This window comes from Salvia hispanica, chromosome 6 (genome assembly GCF_029641045.1).
Source record: "Salvia hispanica isolate PSC_SH4W2 chromosome 6, Shi_PSC_v1, whole genome shotgun sequence".
Classification (NCBI taxonomy): Eukaryota; Viridiplantae; Streptophyta; class Magnoliopsida; order Lamiales; family Lamiaceae; genus Salvia; species Salvia hispanica.
Genome location: NC_142697.1, coordinates 27,535,771 through 27,563,256, shown reverse-complemented (window position 1 = coordinate 27,563,256; position 27,486 = coordinate 27,535,771). Strand labels below are relative to the sequence as shown.

Here is a 27,486-nt window from a genome sequence, read left to right as displayed (position 1 = left end):
CTGGACTGGAGGAACGATGAAGGAGGAAGCGATATAACCCACGATCAAGGGTGCCCTTGAGGATTGGGAGCTTGGTGACCTGATCCTTAACAAGACAGAATGTAGGATGGAATTCAAAAAACACACCATTGTCAAGAGCAAATTTGGACACACTTAAAAGATTTTTAGTAATCTGTAGAACGTGCAGGAGGTTATGGAGTAATAAGGAGCAAGAGCAAGATTCAGAAGATGGGTAGAAATGAGAGTTACCAATATGAGAAATTGCAACACAATTACCATCACCAAGCTGCAGAGATTTATCTCCACCATACTTTGAACCACTGTTGAGATTGGCTAAGTCGTTGGAGACATGGTGTGTGGCACCGGAGTCAGGATACCAAGACGATGGTGAGGATGCATCAAAGTAGCACTCCGATTGAACAGGAGTGGAGAGTATACCACGACCTTGAGCAATGTGGGCAGCAGGCTGCTGGTGGAGCGCCAAAGGAGGGTGATTACGGAGAGATTGGTGAGAGGCTGTCCAATATTTTGATCGAAACGAGACCAACAACAATCGGCTGAGTGGCCGGGCTTTTGGCAAAGCTGACAAATCAGGCGGTTGCCGAAACGACCACCTCGACCACCTCTGCCACGAAAACCACCACAATTACCATCATTTCGACCATGCGAGTAGTTCACTCTGGAAGAAGTATCTCTGCTGCGCTGGGGGGTTGGTTGAACCAAGTTAGCAGAAGGTTGAGAGCCATCAATGTTGATAGAGTTACTCTTGACAGATTTCAAACGCGACTCAAAGCTGAGCAGGAGTGAGGCAACATCACCAACTGTCCAGCGATCAGCACTGGAAGAGATGGTGACCATGATCGAATCATATTCTGAGCCAACACCAGAGAGAATGTGGAGGATATGGTCTTCTTCGAGAATGCGGTAGCCGGCAGAGTGACTCAACTTATTTTTAACACAAGTATACCCACAAGTGTATGGGGCTAATGTAGCAAATAGTAAGCAAAGAGTATCGTATCCACAGAGACAATGAGTGTCAACCTAATTACCACGAACCAACCTCAACTACTATCTAGATGAATCGGAATTTTGGTTTTTCTAAATCTATTTGAAAGCAAGGTAAAAACAATTAAAAACAACTAGAGAACTAAAAGCAAATAAGAAAACGGATGTAGATTAAAGATGAGAAGGGTAGAATCCTACGGGATCGATAACAACTATCCTATGCTCAACTAACTTCCTAACTATGCCAACAAAGGGTCTCAAGGGTTATTAAGCTATCACTAAACTATATCTTTTCTCAAAGCATATAATTTGTAGATTGCTACCTAGAACCGAAGTCTCCTTCCTAGAACTAAGGTAACAACTCCTAATAGCTCCTAAGATACTTAGCTTCATTCAAAGGCTCAAATCTCTCGATTATATTGGCAAAGACGTCAATTTCTTCTCTTTCAAATTAAACTACTCACTTCTCAGTTCTTGTAGTAAAATCCACATGCATTTATAAGGTGATCAGTCAAATAAATGTATAAGCACAGAAGAAATCAAAATGACCACATGAGCCAAGGCATAGAAAAAGGAAATCAATTAAACATAAGAATCATTGTATCTCCCCCGTAGAACTCTACGAAGGATTTAGCTACTCATGTTCATCGCAAAAGTTAAAGAAATATTCAAAAACATTGTTTAAACAAGAATAAAACTAAAAGTAGAAACTCCTAGAATTGGATTGGGCGGATTGGAGGCTTCGTCTTCAATCTTGCGATGAATACTCGTCCTCTGCTCGTTCTTCTCTTCTTCCTAGGTGAAAAAGTGGTATTTTTGGGGTAGGAGGCGTGTAAGTTGTGTTTGGAGGCGTTTCCTAGGCATATATATACCTAGGGTTGACTTTGGGCCCGAAATAAGCTGTCCGACGAAGCTGGCGGGTCGCCAGGTTGGGTGTGCGTCGAAGCTGGCGAGTCGCCAGCTGCTTACGGCGTTTTTTTCGTGGATTGCTGGCGGGTCGCCAGGTTCGTTTGCATGCGAACCTGGCGGGTCGCCAGCTATGTCACTGCACTGCGCAGTCTTGGTAAAACGGCCATAACTTCTTCTACCGAACTCCGATTGAGACGTTTAAGATATCCACGCGAAGCTCTTTCGAAGACGAAGAGAATGGTATATATTACATGCGAATCGGACTTCAAAATGTCTAGATAAGCTGTCTAGAACATTGAGCAGCTGCACATCCACATATTTTGCACATTTTTCTACACATTCTTCACAAAATGGTCAAAATACCAACATAATAGAGAAGTAGCTATAACCATGTCTCAAAGTACACAATATATGATCAAAACCAAGTAAAACTACCCTCTAAATTCATGTAAAATCCAAGTGAATCAACTCCCCCAAACTTAAACAATTGCTAGTCCTCGAGCAATGAAGAAAAAGAACTAGAAGAAACTTGGATTCAAAAGAGTTTTAGACATCATCATCGTCTCAATTAATACGTAATAAAGGAGCATATCACAATACAAATTCCATTAAGTTAAGCCGTCGAATGCACTTTTACTACTAACTCGTATATCACCTTGAATTCATGCTTCACTCGAGATGTATATATATGTGTATAATCACCTCACTCAAAGTGTATAAGATATAAAGTAACACTCAAATCAATCAAAAATGCATGGTTTACCATAGGCTTGCTCAATGTCTAACCTCTCCTCTACTTCGTGTGACAATAAATCTAGAGTCCGAAAGGTCTTTTGCTTAGGTTATAATGTAGGCTCTTTGGTAGGTAGGGTAATATTTGGCTAAAGTGGCTAAATTCCCAATAAGATAAAATCCCAAGAAATTACAACAATCAACTTTTAACTTCAACCATTTGCCAAAACACTTTTCCACAATAACTAGACTTTGTCTAATTTCTTCCCAACTTCCAAAGACCTCAAATTATTCTCTATATACAATATTTTTTCTTTTTTTTTTTTCTCTTCTTTTTTTTTCTCTTCATTCTTTTCCATTTTTTTTTCTAAGTACAACCAACTTTCAACTTGATAAGCTAAACACGACCAATTTCTTTCAACAACTAAACTCTCCAAATTCTTCTTTTCATAGCTCAACAATTCTAGAGTCTAGGATTCCCAACCCACTTGATTAGCTTGACAAAAGAAAAGGCAATAGGCTCAAACTTGGCTATCAAGGGTATTATTATATAATAAGGTTAGTGTTTAGGTAAAAATGAGGCTAACAACAATGGCCTAACATCTTCCCCTATCTTTAAGGTCACTATGTAAACTCAAGAAGACAAGGAGCAAGTTCTAGAAACACATACACAATTGATGATAAATCACACATGAAAGAATTAAAAGCTAAAGTCTCACTGGGCAAATAGCATGAATCAAGGCAAACAAGCAATTCGTTACTTATGCATCCTATTACTCAAACTCTTAAGTCAATGGTCAAGTGATAGCTCAAAGTGGAAGGTTCTTTTATCATAGACGACTAGTCTTCACCCAAATTACTACCAAATTTTTCAATTCAATTTCAAATATTTTTTCAATAAATCCCAACCAATCAAAGCAAAAATTCATGGAGTTCTAACAAAAATAATTCTATCCTAAAACATAAAGCAACAAAAAGCAATAAGATACGTACCTCGTTAGTGTCCCTATCCACCATATCATCCCCCCAAACTTATTCAAAGCTAAGCAAAGAATAAGTTTGAAAAGTTGGTGGAGAAGGAAGACTTACATGGTAAGCAACCAACAAAAATAACACACCAAAAACAAAATTAAAAGTTACCTACTAGGGGTTACCTCCCCTACAGTGCCTTTGGTTATCGTCGTTGGCTCGACGTCCTCCATGAGCTGCATCATGTCACGCCATAAATGGTGGTGTTGGATTTTCTATCAATCTTGGAAGCATATGATCTAGCCAATCTCTTCTTCCACCAAGTAGTTTTCAAAGCTCCATCACAAATTTTGGTTTCCACTTTGGGTGTATTTGCAGCTTTTGTTTTCTTCTCCTTCACTTTAGGATTTGATGCGGTCTCTTCTTTAGAAATTGATCCACCACATGAACCAAACATCCACCGCGGCAATGAAAAATCCCCCAATGTGGACTCAATTGCTTGTGTCTTTTGGACCTCTACAACATGCACCGCTTTGCACTCCATCTTCATAACAAGTTCCTCATCTTCACGACTCTTCATAGCATTATAGATAGACAAAATGTGTCGTTTGTTGCCCATACGAAGAGTGAGCTCTCCCTTTGCTATATCTATCAATGCTTTTCCCGTTGCTAGGAATGGGCGCCCTAGGATAAGCGGCACATTCATGTCTTCCTCCATATCCAACACTACAAAATCGACGGGAAATATGAAGTCGTGTACCTTCACCAGAACATCCTCAACAATTCCTTTAGGATAGATGACTGATCTATCTGCCATCTGCAGTGTGATTGTAGTCGGCTTGAGAGTGCCGATCTTCATCTTTCTGAAAAATGAAAATGGCATCAAATTTATGCTCGCCCCCAGATCACACAGTGCCTTTGTCTGTCTGTCATTTCCAATGACGCATGAGATATTGAAACTCCCAGGATCATTAAGCTTGGCAGGTAGCTTCTTTTGAATTATCGCACTACAGTTTTCAGATATGTTCACCGTCTCATAATCATTCCACTTCTTCTTCTTAGAGAGTACATCTTTTAGGAACTTTGAATACGTAGGCATCTCTTGCAGAGCTTCCACCAATGGTATATTAATGTGCACCTTCCTAAAAATATCGAGAAATTTGGAGAATTGCTCATCCAACTTCTTCTTCTTCACCGCAAATGGGAAGGGCACTCTAACTGTCATAGGAATGGGGGGAGAGGACAAATTTTCTGGCATCGCATCTTTCTTGGTCAGAATTTCCACCTTATTATTTCTCTTGGAATTCTCTTCTGCTCTGACATCTTCCTCCGGAGTACTCTTCTTTTCCTCTACAGGCATGGAAGGTCCTTCATAGCTTACCACATCTCAAGTGTATGGCTTTGCAGTCTTTGGGATTATTTATGGTCTGTGCTGGGAATTGCCCTGGCTGATGTTGGACACCTACAGCTTGAGAAATTTGACTAATCTGAGTATCAATGCTCTTCATATGCATATTCAAGCTTTGCACGTCGTTTTCAACCTTCCCCAACCTTTGACTAGTGCTCTCCATGTACTTGTCAGTTTTCTCCATGTACTTGGTAGTCTGATTCATGAACGCTGCCAAGATGTCTTCAGTAGTAGGCTTTTTCTGCTGTTCTACCATCCCATTAGACACTGTGAATCCTGACGGTGGTTGCAGAGCATTGTTGGGATTCCCATAGGAGAGATTGGGATGCACCTTGTTACCATAGTGGTTATAGTTACCACCCCCTTGGTTGGGGCGATAGTTGTTGAAGTTCATGTTATTTCCTCCTTGGTGCACATAGTTGACACCTTCAACTCCTCCTTGGATAGCTGGCCCTGACTGTCTCATCTCCATAATTCTCAATTGTGTGGTCAAGAGATCAAGCTGCTTTGACATTCTATCTATTCTATCATCTTCTGTAGCAGAGGACACCCTGTATGACTTGTTTCTTTCATTATTCCATCCTTCATCAGTGGAAGCTACTCTCTCAATCACTTGCATGGCATCATTCTCTCCTAATTGAAGTAATGCTCCTCCGGCGCTCCAATTCAGTTCACGCATTGCCTCTGGAGTGCATCCCCTATAAAAAGTTATGACTTGGTGTCCCGGACTTAGACCATGTTTGGGGCATCTTTTCAGCAGTGTCTTGAATCTAGCCCATGCTTCTCGGATTGTCTCATGAGGCTTCATCTTAAACTGAATTATCTCTGCTTGCCTCCTTAGAACTTCCCTGGGTGGGAAATACTTCTCCAAAAATAAGTCTACCATGGCATCCCACGTTTTAACAGATCCTGACCCCATGCTGTTGTACCAGTCTCTAGCATCATCTCTCAAGGAAAATGGAAATAGCCTTAATCTGATTTGTTCATCTCTCACCCCATTAAGCTTCACCGTGTTACTGATCTGAATAAACTTAGTAAGATGCTTGTTGGGATCTTCATTGGCCTTCCCCGCGAAAGCATTAGCCTCAGCCATATTCAGCAATCCTGGCTTGAGCTCAAAATGATTGGCATCGATCCCATCGTTGCCAATTGGTGAGTCCTCTACCCCTCTGTAAGCGTACATGTTTTGCACTGGCACCATGGCTTGTTGTTCCTCTTTTTCTTTCAGTTGTTTCACCACATCTGCAAGTTGTAATTGGAGTTGTTGGACTATCGGATCTGGATGTGGTACATTGTTCTCTTTGTTGTCCGCCATTGTTACAGTAACAGGAGCAGGCGGTTCTCCCTTAAGAGGCGAAAGTGATCGCCTTTGGTTGAGCCTTCTCTGAGCGTTTCTCCTTCGGTTGGATGCTTCGATCTCAGGATCGAATAACTCTAATGGTTGCCCCTTAGAGCGAGTGAGCATACAACCTGAAAAGAAAAACACAAAAGTGAGAATAACTCAAAAAGAAAAGAAAAAAAAAAGCAAGTAAAATCTAAATTAGTAATCTTAATTTTTATCACGATATTAGGCTATAGTAACACAAAATTGTCCCCGGCAACGGCGCCAAAAACTTGACTCAACTTATTTTTAACACAAGTATACCCACAAGTGTATGGGGCTAATGTAGCAAATAGTAAGCAAAGAGTATCGTATCCACAGAGACAATGAGTGTCAACCTAATTACCACGAACCAACCTCAACTACTATCTAGATGGATCGGAATTTTGGTTTTTCTAAATCTATTTGAAAGCAAGGTAAAAACAATTAAAAACAACTAGAGAACTAAAAGCAAATAAGAAAACGGATGTAGATTAAAGATGAGAAGGGTAGAATCCTACGGGATCGATAACAACTATCCTATGCTCAACTAACTTCCTAACTATGCCAACAAAGGGTCTCAAGGGTTATTAAGCTATCACTAAACTATATCTTTTCTCAAAGCATATAATTTGTAGATTGCTACCTAGAACCGAAGTCTCCTTCCTAGAACTAAGGTAACAACTCCTAATAGGTCCTAAGATACTTAGCTTCATTCAAAGGCTCAAATCTCTCGATTATATTGGCAAAGACGTCAATTTCTTCTCTTTCAAATTAAACTACTCACTTCTCAGTTCTTGTAGTAAAATCCACATGCATTTATAAGGTGATCAGTCAAATAAATGTATAAGCACAGAAGAAATCAAAATGACCACATGAGCCAAGGCATAGAAAAAGGAAATCAATTAAACATAAGAATCATTGTATCTCCCCCGTAGAATTCTACGAAGGATTTAGCTACTCATGTTCATCGCAAAAGTTAAAGAAATATTCAAAAACATTGTTTAAACAAGAATAAAACTAAAAGTAGAAACTCCTAGAATTGGATTAGGCGGATTGGAGGCTTCGTCTTCAATCTTGCGATGAATACTCGTCCTCTGCTCGTTCTTCTCTTCTTCCTAGGTGAAAAAGTGGTATTTTTGGGGTAGGAGGCGTGTAAGTTGTGTTTGGAGGCGTTTCCTAGGCATATATATACCTAGGGTTGACTTTGGGCCCGAAATAAGCTGTCCGACGAAGCTGGCGGGTCGCCAGGTTGGGTGTGCGTCGAAGCTGGCGAGTCGCCAGCTGCTTACGGCGTTTTTTTCGTGGATTGCTGGCGGGTCGCCAGGTTCGTTTGCATGCGAACCTGGCGGGTCGCCAGCTATGTCACTGCACTGCGCAGTCTTGGTAAAACGGCCATAACTTCTTCTACCGAACTCCGATTGAGACGTTTAAGATATCCACGCGAAGCTCTTTCGAAGACGAAGAGAATGGTATGTATTACATGCGAATCGGACTTCAAAATGTCTAGATAAGCTGTCTAGAACATTGAGCAGCTGCACATCCACATATTTTGCACATTTTTCTACACATTCTTCACAAAATGGTCAAAATACCAACATAATAGAGAAGTAGCTATAACCATGTCTCAAAGTACACAATATATGATCAAAACCAAGTAAAACTACCCTCTAAATTCATGTAAAATCCAAGTGAATCACAGAGCCGAGAAAGTCACAGTAGGACTTAATCTTGCTGAGATAATCCTTCATAGGGAGTGAGTTCTTTTAGAAGGTCTGAAGAAGAAGCTTATACTACATAACCTTAGCCTTCCTTTGGCTAGCATAATTAGTGGTGAGGGCCTCCCAAATTTCCTTGCTAGAAGAAAGTCCAACGACAAGGATCATGGAGCTCTCAGTGAGAGAAGACAAAAGCCAAGAAGACAAGAGCTGGTCTTGCCTGTGCCAGGCAATGAATGTTGGATTTGGCTGCAGAGAAGAAGTAGAGGTATCAGGACTGAGCTGGGGAAGGATAGGGACTGAACCATCATGAAAAGGTTCAAGACCATAGCCTCGAGCTGTATCCAAAACTTGTTGGCGCCACATGAGAAAATTATCATCAGAAAGCTTGAGGGAGATAAGGTGTGAATGGGGAAAAAGAGGGGTGATTTGTAGCTGATTTTGTGGCTGGGTGAAAGGGATGTCAGCCATTTTAAGAGAGAGACAAGAGATAGAAGTAGGTCCAAGGATTTTACTGTTGTGATACATGAAAGCTTTGTAGATAAACATGAGAGAAACGAAGGATACTGGAAGTTTTTCGTGTATGGCAGAGTATCAAATAATACAATGAATATATACTACTCTAGAGAAGGATCTAGAATCATAGCTGCGAAACCCTAGTCCAGCTAAAGAACAAATATGCATTCTGACAGGCAGTAACAAGGTTGAATCCTTATCCAATCCTACATATCTTTCTGGCAGCTGGGCAGACAACCTTGGGCAGGACCACTTGATTTTATCTTGTGCTATATGGTTCATGTAGCCCAGTGGATGGCTTTCCTTCATGATCGACTTCAACAAGCGTGCTTAAGAGAGCATGCTTTACAATATGCCAAAAAAACCATTTACATTTTTAGAATATTACTTGATGCCAGTTTTTTGCACTTAGAATTTGCACATTCATTTAGAGATTGAGAATCAATCTTCATGGGGATTGTTTCATGACATTTATCGATGCATTCAGTAAAACATTGAGGATTTTCCCTACAATCGAACATACATTGCAATTCACAGTCGAGAACAGCGGGAGGTTGTGCCCCAACTCTTGCTAGAAAGAGAATCATTATCATCATCACCCCAACGTAAATTTTCGAACTCATTCTTGTTTTCTCCATTTCCATTTTAACTAATTTGTATCCCACGTTTCTCTATATATGATGGGGTTTTATAACATGTTTTATAGTATCATTTTTTAGAGAAATTTTTCCTGTTATAAATGCTTATATTAGTTTACACAAGTAGGCAAATTGCATTTATTAGTAGTACTCAACAATTGCACTTATTAAAAATCTCTTTCTAATTAACCTATAGTTTGACTCTTCAACTCATAATGGTGGATGAAGTTGACCTATAATGTCTTAATGTATATTGTTCATTTAATTTTATATACCATTTGTCCCTGAAAAGTATAAACTTTAGTTCATAGCGAGTTTAATATATAATTGATAAAGTAAGAGATAATGAGATAAATAATAGTGTCAGTAGTGTTTTTATTAGAGAGTGGTCTCAACATCATTAGTAATGTAGTATAATGGTATAAATTGTAAATAAAATAACGTGCAGGTGTAATGTGTTGTTTAGTGGTATAAGTCAATTATCCCTTCAATGTATTAGGGGGGAAAATTTAAAATAAAATTAAGAATGATATGAAATGTGATTAATAATTTTTCAAACACCTGTAGTAATATTATTTCAAATTCAGGTACTTAAAAAAGGGCAAATCTCATTTTTATGTAGGGCCAGTTTAAAAACCTATATAATTAATATGTCAAAAAAATGGATTGTAGTTTTCAAATATTACCTACACAAATTTTTTACACTTAGAAATTGCACACAAATTTGTACGTTGGAAAATGGAAATCAATCTCTTAAATTTGTGGTATACTTACATTCTACTATAAGCAGTCAGTCATATGCATATATGATTCCTACATTTAATCGCTTGCACATGAAGTTGGAAGAGATTCAACTCTTGCTAGAAAAATCATTATCATTATTATATTTTGGCCGCTATGTAAATTTTCGAACTCATTCTAGTTTTGTCCATCTATATTTTTATTGATTTATATGTATTTTATCTCTCAATTTCTCTTTCTATGTGATGATGAGGTTTATAACTTTATATAGTTTTTATATTAACTTATTGAAGAAATTTTTGCACTAAGTCAAAAATACTTTTTAGGTCGATTGACTATCGATTAGATAAGATATACAGAAATTTGATTTGTGCATAAATTTCTTAGGTCGGTAGATATAAATTCGACCTAAAAAGTACTATTGACTTATAAATAAATTTATGCACAAGTCAAAAAAGTAGTACTTATATAGTACAAATAATTTGCGAAAAAGGTATACGTTGACTACCGATTCGATAAGATAGACAGTTTGATTTGATTCGTGTATAAAACTAGGCAAAATTCATTTTTTTGGTCAAAGTATTTTTTGATGTTTTATTTTATGTTTATTATCGTATAATGTTGTTTGCGTTGATTTATTAAATTTGGCTAGCCGACTCTTGTTACATGTCTGGTACTATGTAATTCATTTTTAATGTATTGATATACAATACATAGTACTCCATCCGTCCCGCTTTAGCAGTCTCATTGACTGTTCTGCTCTTTTTTTATAAAAATGATAAAAAATAGTTAGAGTGGAGAAATAGTAAAGTAAGAGAGACAATAATGTAGATAAGACTCTTCTCTATATTATTCTCTCTCTTAATTTACCATTTCTCCTCTTTAACTATTTTTTTATCATTTTTACAAAAAGATGGCAGAAAAGTTAATGGGACTGCTAAAGCGGGACGGAGGGAGTAATTGTTTTTAGTTTTATATTGGAAATTTTCTTTGACTTGAGAGTTGTAAGACTCATATTTATTGTTTTAGGATCGATTGAAAACATCTTAATATGTATTTTTTTTGTTTAATATTTATATATATTATTGTTTCTGTAATAATTTTAAATATAATATAATGTCTTTTTCATTAATTTTTGTTGATTGTTTACATTCTAAATTACTTATATATTACTACTAATAGTTCTCCACTTTTCCAGCTGCAATGTTTTGTACCTCTGTAATTAGCGGATTTTTTGGACAAGCTGGAAAAAAAATGTGAATATCATGAGATGGAGATGAAGATGAAGATGAAGATGAAGGTAGTAAGATCTTGAATAATTGGTTCTTATTGCCTCTTGTTCCATCTTAAACGCTCAAAATATTAAAATAAAACAAAATAAAAGAGAACCCTAATTATGTTTTCTATTTCAAAGTGGTTTATACTTGGAGAAGGAAATCTCTAAATAGGGGTTAAAAACTACTAAAAATGTGAAATTAAGCCAAATTCACAATTGGTTAACCATTTTTCCCACCCTCTTTTACATTTGACAGGGTATAAAAGTGAGATACGTCCTCTTAAAAACATACATTAAAATTTAAAACTAACATCAAATGTATTTTGATGAAAAAAATGCATTTTGCCTAAATTTATATAAGTGTTAATTTTAATTAGTCATATTGTCCAATATACTTAACAAATCAAACCACATCTCTTATCCAATCGATTAATTTACAAAAAAGGTTTAATTGAGATAAATTGTACAATAAATACAGCTGAATAAACCGGAGAGTTAGGAACGTCTCAAAACTTTAGGAGTACAAAAGAATTGATATCCTTTTTTCATAAATAAATAATCAAAATTATATCAATGTCAAAATCTTAATTAGTAGCAAAATCAAAATAAATCAATTGTTTGATATCAAAACGACAAAACCTCTATATAAGCTCAATGGCATAGAGATAGAATAGAGAGCGTGACAAAGTTACCTACAAAATTAGTGAAAATAGAGATAGAGAAAATTAAAATGAATTTCAAAATTTATGTAGGGCTAATATTGATAATGTTTCTTCTAGCAAGAGTTGAGGCAAAGACTTCTGATTTATGTATAGGAAAATGTGTTATCAAATGTAACCTCTTTTCGAGGGGTCCAGTTTGTGTCGCTGAGTGCTTGAAGAAATGTTATACTAACATCAAACAAATCGAAGAAATGGATTTCAAATGTACAAATGGATGTGCAAAATCTAGATGCAAAGATTTCACATCAGGTATTATTATAAAAATATAAAATATAGAGTATTTTTTTACATGAAAATATTTTTGATTTATTGTGTAAAAGTATTGATTTTTTGTGGACAGATGATGATCCTGAGTTTGATGAGTGTTTGGATACTTGTTCAGAAGATTGTAACGTTATGAACAACTCATAATTGGTCATTTAATTTGAGATCTGAGTTTGATGAGTGTTTGGATACTTGTTCAGAAGATTGTAACGTTATGATAATTCGAGATCGGAAATTGTAAAACAATGTTTTTATATTATATAAAGGGTTTAAACAAACAATCGGTTTGATAAGTTGACTTGTCATTTCAATATTAATTTAATCACTGCATATGTACATCATTCGAAATTATCATTGGACACGCCACATAGAATATAATTTTGGTAGAATACTTGATCGTATGAAATTGATTTTATATTAAAAATTCATATATTTTTTCACTACATTCAATTTTTTTTATGAAGATCTGTAATACGGCTCCCTGTAAAGAATAAAGAAATAAATTTTAAGCATTTTGTTTCACAAACTTTTTTTTTGTATTGAACTTTCCAAATAGTTAATTTATTAATTGAAAATCAATAAAGTATCATTACAAGGAGTAACCATGATAGTTTATATATCATCTCACAGAGAATTTCAAGTCTTCAAATTCTGATGTTTTCATTTTCATAGTAAAATGCAACTAATAGCTCTAAAAAGTAAGGACAAAGGTAACCATGCAAATAATCACAACTAAGAGTAGTAGCAAAACGTTATCTCATCATATAAAGGAGTTCAATAGAATGTGGGAAATTATCACTATTAAGTCTCTAGAAGAACAAACAGCATAATCAGTGAGCCCAACCAAGTACATTAACCCAAAAACATGATTTTCAAGAGACTAACGACGCATAAACGACCCAAAAACTCTCATTTTAAATGTCACCTAGTGGGAGAGGGCGTTTTACGGAATAAGATGCTCATCATTCATCAGCCTTGGGAGAATTTTCTGGGGTTCTGAGTGCGACTGGTGCGGTTGACTTGTGCTTGGTGACTTCTGCTCGGAAATCTTCAACTATGGAAGGATCCTTGAATTTCAAGGCAAATGTTGCAAGTGTGTCTTTCCCTTCACCAGCACTGTTCACGCACGCAAAAGTGATGCCTTTCTTGTCCATATTTGCAAGCTTCATGTCTGGGAAAAGGCTAGCATTCAGAATTAACCGATAATTTCCTCGAGCCCTCATAACAAGTCTGGCTTTTCCTGTCCCTGTGGTGGATACATTGACCTTCAGTTCCCCCTTCCCCCTTTCCTTCCAAGCTCCATCCATATATTCAAAAAGGATAGAATCAGCAGTGAAAACAGCATTTTCGTTTTCTTCTCCGGTTTCAAGAGGGACCTCCTGTTTGGGGGGAAATTTGGTTCCCTCGCTCTTAGTGATGGTACTTGCCCCAGCACTACCGAAGATAGAAGAGCTTCCATTATTAGAAACACCAAAACTGAAGGTGGTACTGTCAATCTTCGGGGCAGTACCATCCGTAGTTATCGATCCAAAGGAGAATGAGGTACCAGAAAACCCTGTTCCAGTCAGACCAGAGAAAGCATTTTGGGTACTTGATAGTTGTCGAAATGAGCTAAATGGGGCAGTTTCTTCATTCTTTTCTGCAGCTGCCTCATTCTCTTTCTCCTTTTCATCTCCATCACCTTTTACATTGTTCCCTGCTTGTGCCTCAATAGTATCAGCTTCTGTAGACTTTGTCGCCCCATCTCCAGAATTCGCACCTTCCACAACTTCCTCTGCCACAGAGTTACCCTTTTCATCTCCATCACCTTTTACATCCTTCCCTGTTTGTGCCTCAACAGTATCAGCTTCTGTAGACTTTGTAGCCCCATCTCCAGAATTCCCACCTTCCACAACTTCCTCTGCCACAGAGTTATCCTTCTCTTGGTCAACAACATTGGCATTTTTATCATCTGGTTGAGCTTTGGAGTCATCAACCTTGTCTTCAGGCTGTTTAGAATTGTCATCATTGACATCAGTCTTTCCATCTTTGGTAGATTCTTCTTTTGACTGTTCATCAACTCTATTGTCAGATTTGCTTTCATCAATTTGGTCAGTGTCCTTACTCTGACCACTGTGTGCCTCTACCTGTGCAGGGGCAGCTGGGGACATAGCAGTAGGAGGAACCAACCGGATGGCAGCAAAAGGATTAGAAGCAGTTGGAGGAGGGGCAGCTGGAGTTGACGCTTGTGGGCGACGTACTTTCACTATTCTTCTTCGCGCCAAAACATCATCACTTGCTTTCTTAAAAGTTCCTGCCTCTTGTTCTGGTCCATCGTCATCCAGTCCAGGGTTTTCACGAGATAGTTGGACTCCAGCAGCTCTCTTTTTAGACGGCTGAAGGTTTTCTGCATCTCCCATCGCTAGTAAAAAATAAAAACCAGAGTGATGTTTTTATTCAGTCCACTGGAACACAGCAGTCCCTGCATGCAACCATACCAAAACCTAAGCTGACACATTTGAATAATATGGCCAGCCCCTCCTAAGTACAAGAGGCCAAAATACACATACCTCCCTTCCATCTTAGGGTATTCAAATACTAAATAAATTTATGAATCAAATTAATGATGCCAAAGGTTTCTAACTGATAATTGCAAAGTTAATAAATAGATTCACAAAATGAGAAAATAATGCATTACTACAGATTTTACTATTATCTGTCAAAGCTATGTGTTAGTATTTTTTTTCAATAATCAGATATTGCTCCTAAGATGACTGCTAGAAACCATGTTGGATGTTCCAGACAAGGCTAATAAAATTTTAACTTAGGGCAGGTGGGGTGGCATAATTTCGAAGAGAAGCCATTTGTTTTCACTTTTCAGTTGGATATAACAGATAATCCCACGACAACCAGTCTATGGAGTACAAAACGCAGTGTGTCCTGGGCTGCACGTGTGTTAGTGCATTTTGTGGGTGAGAAAGAGAGAGAAGTGGCAAGAGAAGACAAGAAGGTATCAGCACATACTTCAGGTTGTTCAGCAAACTCTCAAAGGATAACAAGAAGTTTTTTTCCAATTTTTCCCCAAACCCCACCAGAAAACTATACCAATTACAGAAGTTATGGAATATACATCTAACCATATGGTGGTGTCTAACCATATCTACTACAGTTTTATCCCCTGTATCTACATGCTCTATCTCCAAATACTTTAATAACTTATGCGGTACATTTTCATTTTGTGTGTGCAACCTATGTTTTCTCTACAAAAGAAGCTATGGGATGGCTGATCATAAATGTAAAATGCAATATGCAAACATCAATATTTCTGATATAATATCAATTATGCTACTACTAAACTTATTGGGATATAAATCAGTAGAGATATCCAAACCCATACATGAAAAAACGCGGACTACAAAGAAAGATACAGATTGCAAATTCTTAAAGAACCATGTTCTTGCATACCCAGAATACTTGAGTCAGACACTCAACGAGGAATATATGGGCCAAAACCACAACATAACCAGCACGCTAGACACCCTAATTGTATCAAAATAATCAACAAAATGCAAAACAATGATTTCTGCATAGAAGAAGGTAGATCACTCAGAAATCTGTCCATATTCAGACAATTGAAAAAAAATCAATATCGGTCCATTTCAGCATCAATCAGAGCTATCAACGAAAATTTCACATTCAAATCAATTCGTTCCTCCTGCTTGAGAAGGTGCTAATGTATCGCATATATCTTACAGTTTCGTTTCCCCAATATGAAAAATACTAACTTCACATCTCCAATTCAACAAAAAAGAAAAGGATAAACAAAACACACAGACACCGAACACATCCGAACATAATTTCAGCTTTCCGCCATCTTTGAGTTTAATCGAGGTGCCAGACCACACTCGCGCAAATACAACATGAGAAAAACCTAATTTCACAAAATCAAATCCATTTACGCGCCCAATCGACATATAAAGAATTCGATAAAAAAGAGAGCTGAGCCACCACAAAATTGACAAACGAAAAATGAAATGGAACCGGATAGATGCATGCGGCAGAAATTGGAAATACATACCTCTGATACGGGCTCGGCTATGCTCGATTCAAACCTCAATTGCTTGGCTTTTGAATTTTGTGCGGATCTGCTAAAACCCTAGAACAACGCGTGCTTGCAAGAGAGAGAGAGCGGGCAACAATCAAGCAATACTTCCCCCTTTTATTATTCTTTTTTCCTTCAATTACCATTTTCTGTTACTTTTTTATATAGTAATCTCATTTTCTATTTATCGGTGTGTGTTTTAAAAAACTGTAGTTTGAATTAATTTCTTGGCTCAAAAGTTTGCACCACATTCAAAGAGTACGAAAACATAATCTATTTTGAAAGAGAAACAAATTAATCTATCTAGATTTTTATAGTGATCCTGCTTTATTATCCTTTTAATTTGTTGAAATGTTTACTTTTGAGAAATTAGTATTCCAAATAGAAACATTGATTAAGAAGTAAAATTATCAAGTGTGATATGTATATTTTGGTACATTTAGAAGAAATTGATGATTTAAAAACAACGTTGTCTATTTTTAGTAATTCAGACTTATCCATCTTATCCTTAGTATAAACAATTCCTAAATTTACAAAACACGTGTCTCCTCTCCACAACGATTCAACTTTCTACTTGTCAAAGTTCCTCTCAATCCCTAAATATATTCACCAATTTCTTATACCATTTCCAAAAACTCTATTTCAGACGATAGAGGAAATATAATTTCCCAAAGTTTAATTTAGTGGGAAAAGATTTGAGGTTTAGAGAGAGAGGATGGCACTGATTCGAAGTGGAACAAACTAAAATTAACATCTTTGACAATGAGGAGATGTGGGTAGATTTTGTACCATAGTGCAGCTGTGTATCTACGATTCACAACGCCACGAACCAAAGAGATTAACGAAACGGCCTATGTCTCAACTAAAGTAGACTACTAGATGATGAACACAACTTAGTTCGTCTAAACAAGATCGGACAGGATCAAGTCACTATGGTCGCAGACTATATAGAAAACCATAATTGATCGGCATAAAAATGTACTAAGCAAAACATCTTTAAAGTCTACGTTGTGTATGTCTTCAATAATCGCAAGACGAGTCTTCGTCTTCAGGCAAACAACCTATAGCATATCTGTGACAAGGAAACTTCAGTTGTCTTAATATGGGTCAACAAATTATATAAATATTAGAACAAAGAGCGTAAACTACATATCACTAAGGTTCTTCAAACCCTTTAGTTGAATACTAAGTTATTCAAATAGGAGTGTTAGCTGACGGGGTCATAGAAATTTTAAAAAGTCCTAACCCCGTCCACGAAATTAAGTCCCATTTTACCATAAATGACGTTCACAGCTAAAAGTCTTGTTTCAATTTTTATAAGTATAGGAGCCACACTCTACTAGCGTTTCCAATCCACTTTCCTTTCCATTTCTTGAAACCAGCGAGAGTCAAAATGGGACTTTATTTCACAGAACGAGTATATTTTTAGAGCAGACAATGAAATGTGCATCTAATGAACAAGTATGGGGTCATCAAATGCTATTAGCAACACCTATTTAGACACATACAGATCCTAACAATTGATCAGCACAATAAACATATATTTCACACACCAATCCTCACTTCTTACCAAGAAATATAGCAGACATCTGCAACCATCTGTCTTCAATGAACTCAGCCAGGTTGCGTGAGCACTGCCAACTCAGCAAGAAAGAGGGAGAAATAAGGATCTAACCATATGAGTTAATAACAGTTAGTTAATAGAATAATAGAGTAGAAAATTATGAGATAAGAGAATCCAATTAACATTATAAATACCACATGATTATCCTATAGATCTAGATAGCTTCGACTTGATCTCCAAATGAACTTGAGAAAAATTTCACACAAAATGCATGGTAGTGTTGAACTTATATATATTATACATCAGGAAATAAATTTTGTCCCAACCTAATTACATGTCAAAAAATTTCCTAGAGCTCAATGGTTTCTAATGATGTACTATCAATTTAGCTGAACTCCGAAATTCTAGAGGTAGATGAAACAGATACAGCAAATGATAGATGAATACAATAACTAAAAAAGGTACAAGAATTACAATAAATGGAAGTCAACAAGCAGCTAAAAGATTATCAAATAATCACCAGAAACAAAACTATGATTTTCACACCATTCCAACAAATGGCTTTTAGGCTGACGGTTTTTCGCCATCATTCGCTCCCAACTCTTCCTCTGCCTCATTTCCGTTGACGAGCACAGCACCATCTGTAGGGTCACCATCCACCACAACAGCCTCTTGATGACTCTCATCATGCCCATCCACTTGTGTATCATCCTGCTCTTGTGACAATTCACCATTTGTCTTTCCATCCTAAGCAAATTCGAGAAATATAATGAGCACTCAGCACCAATGACCTCACAAGATATCTATTGTTTGGATTTTGACATTGTGGGAGAAAGATGATCATGCAACAAAATATACTTAAAGATAATTAACCTTCAGCTAGTTCATTCTTCAATGCCAGGCAGTAACTCACAAATTACAGAATGTTTATGAAAAAAATCTCCTCTGAAAACTTATGCTGATATCAGGCACGGGTAGATCCGCTTATGATATAAAATTATGTAATTTAACAATAAAATGGATGAAAAATTAAACAATCTACCTCATAATCCAAGCCACCATTTTCTAGGTGCTCATCTTCTTCGATTTGCATGGTTCTGAAGAGTTCTACAAGACTTGCTGTTGATCTATCAGCATGTTGCATGTATTCAGCTGCTGGAGGCAAATTACCCCTACAAATGCAAATGTGGAATGTATAACTATTGACTACTATCAGAACAGAATTTCATGACATGTTAGGAATTGAAGAAAGGAAAGACAGACCCCGCAACAGAAAGTCGAATCCATGGCTATCTAACTAGCGGGATATTACAAACTGAATACCAACCTTGTCTCAGCAGCTTTAGCTTCAACAGCAAGTGCGACTTGCCAATCCTCAAACATATTTGGATATTCTTCAGGATCAGCAAGTGATTCTGCAGCTTTCTGATTAATCTGTGGATAATATTCAAACCAAAAGAAAATCCATGTCAACAACCTCATGATATTAGTTCCTTCTATTTAGACTTAAAAAACATTTATTTTAATCAAAAGTCCCACAAACAAGAACACAGAAATCACATAAGCCATTACCTTGTTGAGGTCCTTTCTCCAAAGAGCAACAATTTCTGACACCTTACTTGGAAGGTAAGACCGAGCCATCAATGCAGCTTCTGGTATCCGATTGCTGTAAAGATTTTCTTGATTTACTAGTAAAAACATTTAAGTAATGGTCTAACCAGACAAATTTAGCAAAACTGCATACCTCTCTACCAACAATTGTAGGCAGTCCTCCAATTTACCCAACATAAACAGACAAAGGAATGCAACATTGTTTTTACCATGCTCTTTTGCAAGAGAGGCAAGTTCACTAATCCCCTCGGCATTTCCTAAAGATGAATAGAGTAGCAATAAACCACTCAGGTCATTAGCTTGCTTCAAACACTCTTCTGCCATCTCCAACTGAAATGCAGAACACGCGCAAAATAAAGTTTAGCAAACATATCAATAAGATCAAAAATGTGAGAGAATATCAACAAACACTATATTGAAAAAGTCAAAAATCAAAATTCATTTATCATTGGTCAAACAGCATATTTAGATAGGGAAGTGAGGAACAGGCAGTATATCTTTGTTTTATGTAAGACAGCGATGTCATAGTTAAAAATTCAGCTCATCTTAATTAAAGTCTTCGGAAAAGTAAATTTAATCAGTTTCAGCAGAGCATGATATCAAGAGAATACCATTCCGCTAGACATGGCTAATTCACCCAATTGCTTCCATTTAGCCTCACTTTGTGCATCTGTTGCTATTTCCTGTAAGGAACAAAATGAAAATGGACTTGTAAAGGAAACTTCAGTACAAAACACAAGAGAGATGAGAACCTTACAAAAAAACTACTGAAAGAAATATGCTCCCCACATATTTTTAATTTTTGATAGGCTGACCAAACAAGTCACTGCAGTTTACCTTTGCAATGTCTAGCTTTCCTAGCTGTATGGCTAACTCAAATCTGTAGTCGGGATCGGTAGCAACTTCAAGTGCATCTTCTATCATCCCCCGTGATTCCAAGAAATGGGCCACACTGTCAAAAAAATAAATAATATTAAAATGTGAAGTAAATTATTTACTGTATTAGGAAATTATGCGCTAGTATAAAATAAGATGATTAAAAAAATGAAAACGTGGATGCAGCATATTCCATAATTTTTTTCACGCTATATTCCAATTTCTCACTAGTCTGAATTTTTTCCAGGGAATAAGGAATATTATAACATTATTGACCTCGGGATGAAACCCAGAATGTTGAAGAATCCGAGATGTATATTGCAGCATCAGTTCAAATCAGAAAAACTGATAATTATTGATGTCTTGGATCTTACTGTGGTCTGTTATTCATAAAAGCAAGACAAGTATGCTTACAGCATTCTCACTTATCGAAAAGCAGTAGTGATGAGAGCTAATAAGGTAAATAGATTATTTTAACTAGCTAAATAATTTCCACAATCAATGATGATAACTGCATGTCTCTATATCGTAAATATGGTGCTTTTATGACAATCACGCATAATGGTAGTGAGAATTAAGTAAATTAAGACAGTTTTGAAGTCAAATGACAACATTAAATATGTTAAAGACCTGTTCTGATGCTCCTTTGGAATTGATTGCAGGACCTTACTTGCCCTCTCCAGATCACCCCTCATCACGAGAGTCTTGTACTCAATCAAGCTGAGCAGCAAGGTATATCCAATAACACTGGAAAAGAGGATTCATAAAACATATTCAGTGATCTAGAACCAAGATGGAAGGTTATCTTCCCTCACTTAAAGAGTTAGAAGATTTGGGCTCATAGAGAATAAGTTTAAACAGAATTATGCACTCGCACGATGTAAGGAAGAGAATGAAAGAGTTTCTTCTAGAATTGAGTGAAGAACTCACTTAAATTCTTTGTCGATGAGAAAAACACGACTCTGATTAGCAAGATACCCAAGCAGGTACATAGGCCGGTCTAAATGAAACATAGTTGTCACCTATGATGGCACATAAATAAACATTGACTTGACATAAATATGTGTTTATTCTCGTATTTATAAGTATATTAACTACAGAATATTATAATATACCTCACCACCGACACAGTAATTAAGCCTCCAAGACGAGTTATTGTAGATAAAACAGTCCCCAACCCAGAGACCAGTTCGTACTCTTTCATTAATTTCATAAAGAAGCTCAAAAGCATCTTCCACCCCTTGTTCATCTACTGATCGCCCACTATCCAGATGGGCAGAAACTATATCCCGCTGCAACAGATAGGCTGATCCAGTCACTACTAAATAAAAACTATGACACAAATTCAGAAGGACATTAAGGTGAATAATATACTTACATTATACTTAAGTATGTAGAATGACGTATCACTGGCAATGGCCACCAAATCCCCACTATCAGCCCAGTAAAGATTCTGAAATGGATTGCCATAAGAATCAATAACCACATGGAACATATTGTATACGATGAAAGCTGACAACATTAACATGATTGACAAATGTATCATGGATTTAACTTCCTCACCTTAACATTGACATCAATTCGACGTATCAACCTACATTCAGCCCAATCATAGAAACAAATAAAATCATTTGAGCATATTGCCAATAATATGCCACCATAGATGCGCTCAGCCGAAAATGTAGGGCGGATGCTTTTCTTCTCCTGAAAGAGACATCATTCCTAGTATTATTTTTGAACAGATAAATTAAAACAACCTACTGAGGTATAATAAATTCACAGAAACAGACGAAATTAAAAGCACATCATACATGAAATGACTATGAAATTATGAGCGAAATAAAACTGCTGCAAAAAATGAAGGATGATGTAAGCTGGATGATCTCAAGCTAGAGAAAAAGCAGCACAGCAATCATTTGTTCTGGATCCCCCCCTCCTCTCAAAAAAGAAGGATAAGGAAATGGCATTAAAAGGAACCAACCTGGAAATTTTTAGTATAGATCTTAATCCTTGATGTACCTGGAAATTTTTAGTATAGATCTTAATCCTTGATGTACTTTCCCTAACAGCATATTCTCCTTCCGTTGACCAAACAAATTCCAAAGCCGAGCCAAAGGATTTGTTTCTCCATGCCAAAGCTGTGTATATGATGTACTCACCATCCCCGCATACAACAACAAACCTACCATTAGGATTGTGCTTCAAACTCTGTCAAAAGTACATGGCTATGAAAGTTAATGCAAAATAAAATCAGCCAAACAGTGAATAAAAATATGAACAACAAGCACCAACAACATGATAAAAGAGACATCTCTTTCCAACTATCAAGCAAGAGTGGGAATGGAAATGAACTCTAGATATTTCTTTATTAAGAAGCCTGTCATGATCCAAGTTCTCCATGAACAGTAGCCATAGGCTAGAGGTAGTCTCACTACATGATTGAGATGACCATTTCTATAATAAAGCCACGCTTATTACATACTAGTTGAGAGTTGAGAGTTTGCATGGTTTATCATCAGCACTATGACAAATAACTAACAATATGACTCCTAAATGAATATAAACAAATGATACATAAACAAAATAAATGAAGTGTACAACACAGTAGAATATTCTAGAAATACAGAGCTAAGAGACATGAATTTGCTTTTAGACTAGGGACACTAACCTGTGGATAAAGGTCACAGGTTCCCAACTCCTTCACAGCTAAAGGCAATCTCTCTCCGTCAGCAACCTGAGACAGAAATATAAAGTAATTTCGGATAGTACACTGTATTCAGAACTATATTATTAACCACGAAGTGCCATACATCATAATCGGCCCCAACACTCTTAATGTTGACAGTCTGGATCTCATTATGCTTAGACCATATGATTTTCCCACTATTGTCCATGCTTGCAACAGGCACCTCTCTACCGAGCTTTACCATTATGGTTCCTTCATCATAGCCAATTACAACCCTGCAGATAAAACTCATCAAATCCAGGTGCCCCCTCCAATTAAAATATAAATGCATACATTACTTTTTCAAGTAACAGTGAAAATAAACTTACCGTCGTGATCCTCTCAAGTAACTAACTGCCCAAACTCTTTCAAGTCCATAATTCAATGTGTTTTCAAGTCTGCAAAATAATGAAGTGACTTGTGAGGCATCAATCAATGTGCATCCAAAATCTTATGTAGAAAATACTACAACGTACAAACATAACGAATTACAGATAAATCAATATATACCACGCACGCACACACACATGTGCATTCAGTTCACCATTCTCAACAGTGACATGACAGCATAGCAAGAGAATGCAAGAAAAAAAAAAGACTAACAAAACGTGTATACAATATCAGCAAGAAAAAATATTGATTTGAGACACAGATGTATAATAACAACACCCAGAAGATTTACGTTTCAGCAATCAATCCAACTAACTAAAAATTTGTAGGTGGTGCAGACAATTTATGGGAAAAAAAAACTACTCCGCGTGGGAAAATTAAAAGGAGAAAATGATTGTAATATGGTTTTTGCAGTAATGAATGCTATTTAATTGGTTGGAAAAACAGGGTTTGAAAAAACTCAACTAGTGTAACTCAGCTACAAGCATAAAACCATAAACTCACCTATAAGTGGTGGAATGCCATATGCGAACTGTACCATCCTCAGAACCTGTTATTATAATGGGAAGTTCAGGGTGGAAACAAACTGCCGAAACATTATGTGTGTGGCCTTCTAGTGTCTGGACACAGCTCTTTGTCTGATAATCCCACACCTGTTTACAAGTTCTCCAGATAATTTAGATTATGCACATACAATCTCATGACAACAGATGTAGAAAGAAAAACGAGGTACCTTAGCAGTGTGATCATCAGAGCCAGTGATTAAATAAGGTTTATCACCACCAGTAAAATAATCAACACAGTTTACTCCTTTCAGGTGAGCATCAAGGGTAAAATTTGGATCAGGGGAGCCAAGGTTCCAAATCTACAAAGAGAAAACAAACAGATATGTATCACATCACACACACTTAACTAAACCTTCAGAAAAAACTGACTTAGAGAGAACCATTGTATACCTTAATTGTGCGATCGAGTGATGCACTAGCAAAAGTATTGGTATCTTTGGGATTAAAAGTCACTTGCATCACATAGTGGGAGTGACCCTCAAATATTTGAGTGCATGCCCACCCCTTTTCCCAGTCCCAGAGCTTTATGAGCATGTCATCTGATGATGATAACACATAGGGGAGAGTGGGATGAACTGCCACACACCTGATATAATCTGTGTGGGCCTCAAATACTTTAACCTTATCCATCGTATTGTAATTGTAGACACGAATGAACATGTCGTCAGCACCAGCAACCACCCACTGCTTTCGTGGTATAAACTTAGCAGATCTAACTGCATTGTTTTGTAAGGAATTATCATTAAAGGGATTCTACCAACATGAAAAAACAATTTAAACTTCTTTATCGAAAAGGAACACTAAAGGTTCAAGTTGTGCACCTGGAAGTTCAGTAACCTCAAAAGATTTAACCATTATCTGCAGCAATAATAATAAACTTTTAGAACAAAATTCAAGTGTATAAAAACATAGCAGAGAGGGTAACTTCAGATAGCAAGTTATCACATAGCATATAAGATTTCAATTCTCTATTGAGATGAACATAAACATTTATTCTGTACATGTCACCATTTTGCAGAGTACAGAACAAGTTAAAAAGATTAAATCCTTCAAGGAACCTACTTCTAAGGTAGTGGACAAGTGTGTGAAAGGAGTAGAATACATTATTATTGGGAAAATTGAAAAGCAGTAAGTATTTGATGGTGGCATCATTTTGCACAATGGTGATGCTACTTTAATCCTGAAAAGATCAAGACTTTAGAAACTACAAGTTTTAAAGGTTTATAAGCTCTTGGAAGCTCGAAGAAGGAGAATATATCAGCAACAGTCAGATTATATCTACCGTCACTCTTCTATTTCTTTGAAATTTGTGCTCCTTGCTAAAGAAATTGAAAGAAGTTCTATTCCGAATCTCATATTAGAGCGTGAAGAAGATGTTAGAAGGTAATTCAAGGATCCATTTGGAAAGTTCTCATGCAAATCCTTTTCAACTCAATCTTACCATGCTTCCTTTCTTGAAACCTATCTGGATCTCTATGTCTAGAAAACTACAGGCCTTCTTATATTTATTAGACTTGGAAAGTAACTTGCATACGAGAGGTTGCAAAATGCATCTTAAAGTTCTTCTTTCCCCAAACTGGTATGTCTTGGCATATAGTGTTTCATTGTCACATTCAGTCAAAATTTTGTTTTTCTACTCTAGGTATTACATGCAAAAGCAGTCAAGCGTTAAGGGATTAATCTTACAGCCATTGATCATCACAGCTACAATTAGTATGCAGATCTTTGAGGATCAAGCATAATTCATCGAAGTGGTATGGGAATTAATGAAGTTTGGACTTGCTCAATCGCTCTCAAATCATAAATATTCAAGGATTATTTTGTTTCACACATGTTTAAATATTTTTTATTTGTATCTTTAGCTAGACTGTCATCACCTTTCCAGGAATCACTAATCCCTTTGCGAAAAGGGATGCTTTTCCTATAACAAATTTCTAGTTTCTTAATAGAAGACTTTTATTCTCTGATACAAAAGATTAGCTGTATTTTCATCACAGCACAAAATTGCATTGCCATATTTAGCCAGGCCTTCTACCATGTCAAAATCAAATAATTAGAGATACAGAATTACACAAGCATCTAAGAAATGTCCATGTATTCAGTATGATTAAAATCTTCTATAGGATTGAAATTACACATGCAATAGTATTCTGCATACCTGGGTCTGATAATTCCAGATGCAAACAACCCCCGAATACAGACTCGCCAATATCCTGAGGACGCACAAGAAATCATAGAAGCAATGAGAAATTTTAAGCAATGAAACAGACATCTAAATTGTACTACTTGTTATCCCACATCTCAGTAAGGCGTGCAAATGCAAAATTTATATATAATTATATATATACAAGTAAGCCAACCAAAGAGAAGAAGCAGATCACAGCCTAGAACTAAAGTAATACTAATAAACAGAACAAAAGGACCGAAAAGTTAATATAAACGTGGTTGCAAGGGCTTCGCATACCATGGCTCTGTTGGATGTAGATCCACAGACTTTACTCTTTCTGATCTTTGCGCAAGTTTCCTCTGATAGAACAAATCAAATTTATCAGCATCGACTAATCACTCATTCACACAACAAAAATAAATTCTCAATGTAAATTGTAAAATGAATACCTTGATTTCTAGTCTGAGCGGCTGCAGCACACCACCAGAAAATCCAACACCAAAGCAAGCAATCAAAAAAGTCGAGTCAGCAAACAATAACAGCAGCTCCAGATCTCAAACAAGCCGCAAACCAATCCAAACAAATCACAAAATCCAACACAAAATTTAAAGCAATTAGAATGCCGAATCTCCCACGCATATCAAAGACATGAAACTGACAGATACTCCAAATATTTTCCAGATCTGATACCCAGCCGCATGCGCGAAATCAATCAGCAGAAATACGGAAGCAATACGACTCACCATTTTCTACAGCAAGCTCTGCAGCTGGGAAAGGCAATCGATCGTACAGCAAGATCCACCGAGCAATACGCAGTCGAATGCTGCGATCAAGAGCTATTGGTATGCGAAATGGGGAGAGAGGAATAGAATGGGGGGTTTTGCAGTCCCACAACAAACCGAGCCAAAAAGAGTAGCAAAATTCGATCGAAGAGATGAAGGTGAATTTTCCTTTTTTTCTTTTTTAGTTATTTAATTTTTCTGAATATAACTATTTCTTGATGATTTATAAATCCAAAATAAAGGTTTCGACGATTAAAATGCTGAGTATTCTAACGCAATCATGGCCGTTGATAAGTGTGACCAATCAGAATGAACGGTTGGGATCTGCGTGTTGGCATCATAGCTTGATTATAGAAAAAAATGACCATTAGTATGATTTATGAATTCCAAACTTGTCATAAGAGCTGAAAATAGGGTGAGTAATGAGTATTCAAGTTTCTGTTTTGGGTTTTTTTTTTCAAATATT

The 27,486-nt window shown here is 36.7% G+C and overlaps 1 protein-coding gene, 1 non-coding gene and 1 pseudogene across 6 annotated transcripts; all 3 read right to left on the bottom strand.

The window, feature by feature from the left end:
* Window positions 1–785: 785 nt before the first annotated feature.
* On the bottom strand, window positions 786–921 carry LOC125208684 (small nucleolar RNA Z247). Its single transcript, XR_007174167.1, has one exon. It is a non-coding gene; the product is annotated as a small nucleolar RNA Z247 (small nucleolar RNA).
* Window positions 922–12,997: 12,076 nt separating this feature from the next.
* Window positions 12,998–16,494, bottom strand: LOC125205840 (nuclear pore complex protein NUP50A pseudogene; annotated as a pseudogene). 2 transcript variants are annotated; one of them, XR_016132924.1, is made up of 2 exons: window positions 16,316–16,494; window positions 12,998–14,659 (listed from the first exon to the last, which is right to left on the bottom strand). The product of XR_016132924.1 is annotated as a nuclear pore complex protein NUP50A pseudogene, transcript variant X2 (transcript). The 2 variants fall into 2 exon arrangements; XR_016132923.1 differs by having other exon boundaries at window positions 12,998–14,719; window positions 16,316–16,491.
* A 561-nt stretch (window positions 16,495–17,055) lies between these two features.
* On the bottom strand, window positions 17,056–27,204 carry LOC125205839 (coatomer subunit beta'-2). 3 transcript variants are annotated; one of them, XR_007173858.2, is made up of 26 exons: window positions 26,982–27,204; window positions 26,688–26,708; window positions 26,536–26,597; window positions 26,230–26,284; window positions 24,893–24,929; window positions 24,462–24,787; window positions 24,239–24,370; window positions 24,010–24,158; window positions 23,445–23,513; window positions 23,201–23,351; window positions 23,059–23,124; window positions 22,410–22,598; window positions 21,954–22,094; window positions 21,769–21,843; window positions 21,506–21,682; window positions 21,321–21,412; window positions 21,021–21,137; window positions 20,352–20,466; window positions 20,126–20,197; window positions 19,648–19,844; window positions 19,476–19,569; window positions 19,231–19,337; window positions 18,946–19,075; window positions 18,424–18,650; window positions 17,910–17,973; window positions 17,056–17,411 (listed from the first exon to the last, which is right to left on the bottom strand). XR_007173858.2 is itself a non-coding variant. In XM_048104991.2 (24 exons), the coding sequence occupies exons 1-24, from the start codon at window positions 26,982–26,984 to the stop codon at window positions 18,468–18,470; spliced, it is 2,760 nt and encodes a 919-aa protein (XP_047960948.1). In that variant the 5' UTR covers window positions 26,985–27,204; the 3' UTR covers window positions 18,179–18,467. The 3 variants fall into 3 exon arrangements, 1 of the variants encoding a protein (XP_047960948.1); XR_007173860.2 differs by having other exon boundaries at window positions 18,450–18,650; XM_048104991.2 differs by lacking the exons at window positions 17,056–17,411; window positions 17,910–17,973 and having other exon boundaries at window positions 18,179–18,650.
* Between the last annotated feature and the right edge of the window lie 282 nt (window positions 27,205–27,486).

Bases quoted from the DNA above. Each gene is read 5' to 3' on its own strand.
- LOC125205839 (XM_048104991.2), bottom strand. The intron at 21,844-21,953 runs GTGAGGAAGTTA...AATCCATTTCAG, and splicing joins GAATTGATGTCAATGTTAAG to AATCTTTACTGGGCTGATAG. The intron at 19,570-19,647 runs GTATGCAGTTTT...AAATCTTTACAG, and splicing joins CTACAATTGTTGGTAGAGAG to CAATCGGATACCAGAAGCTG.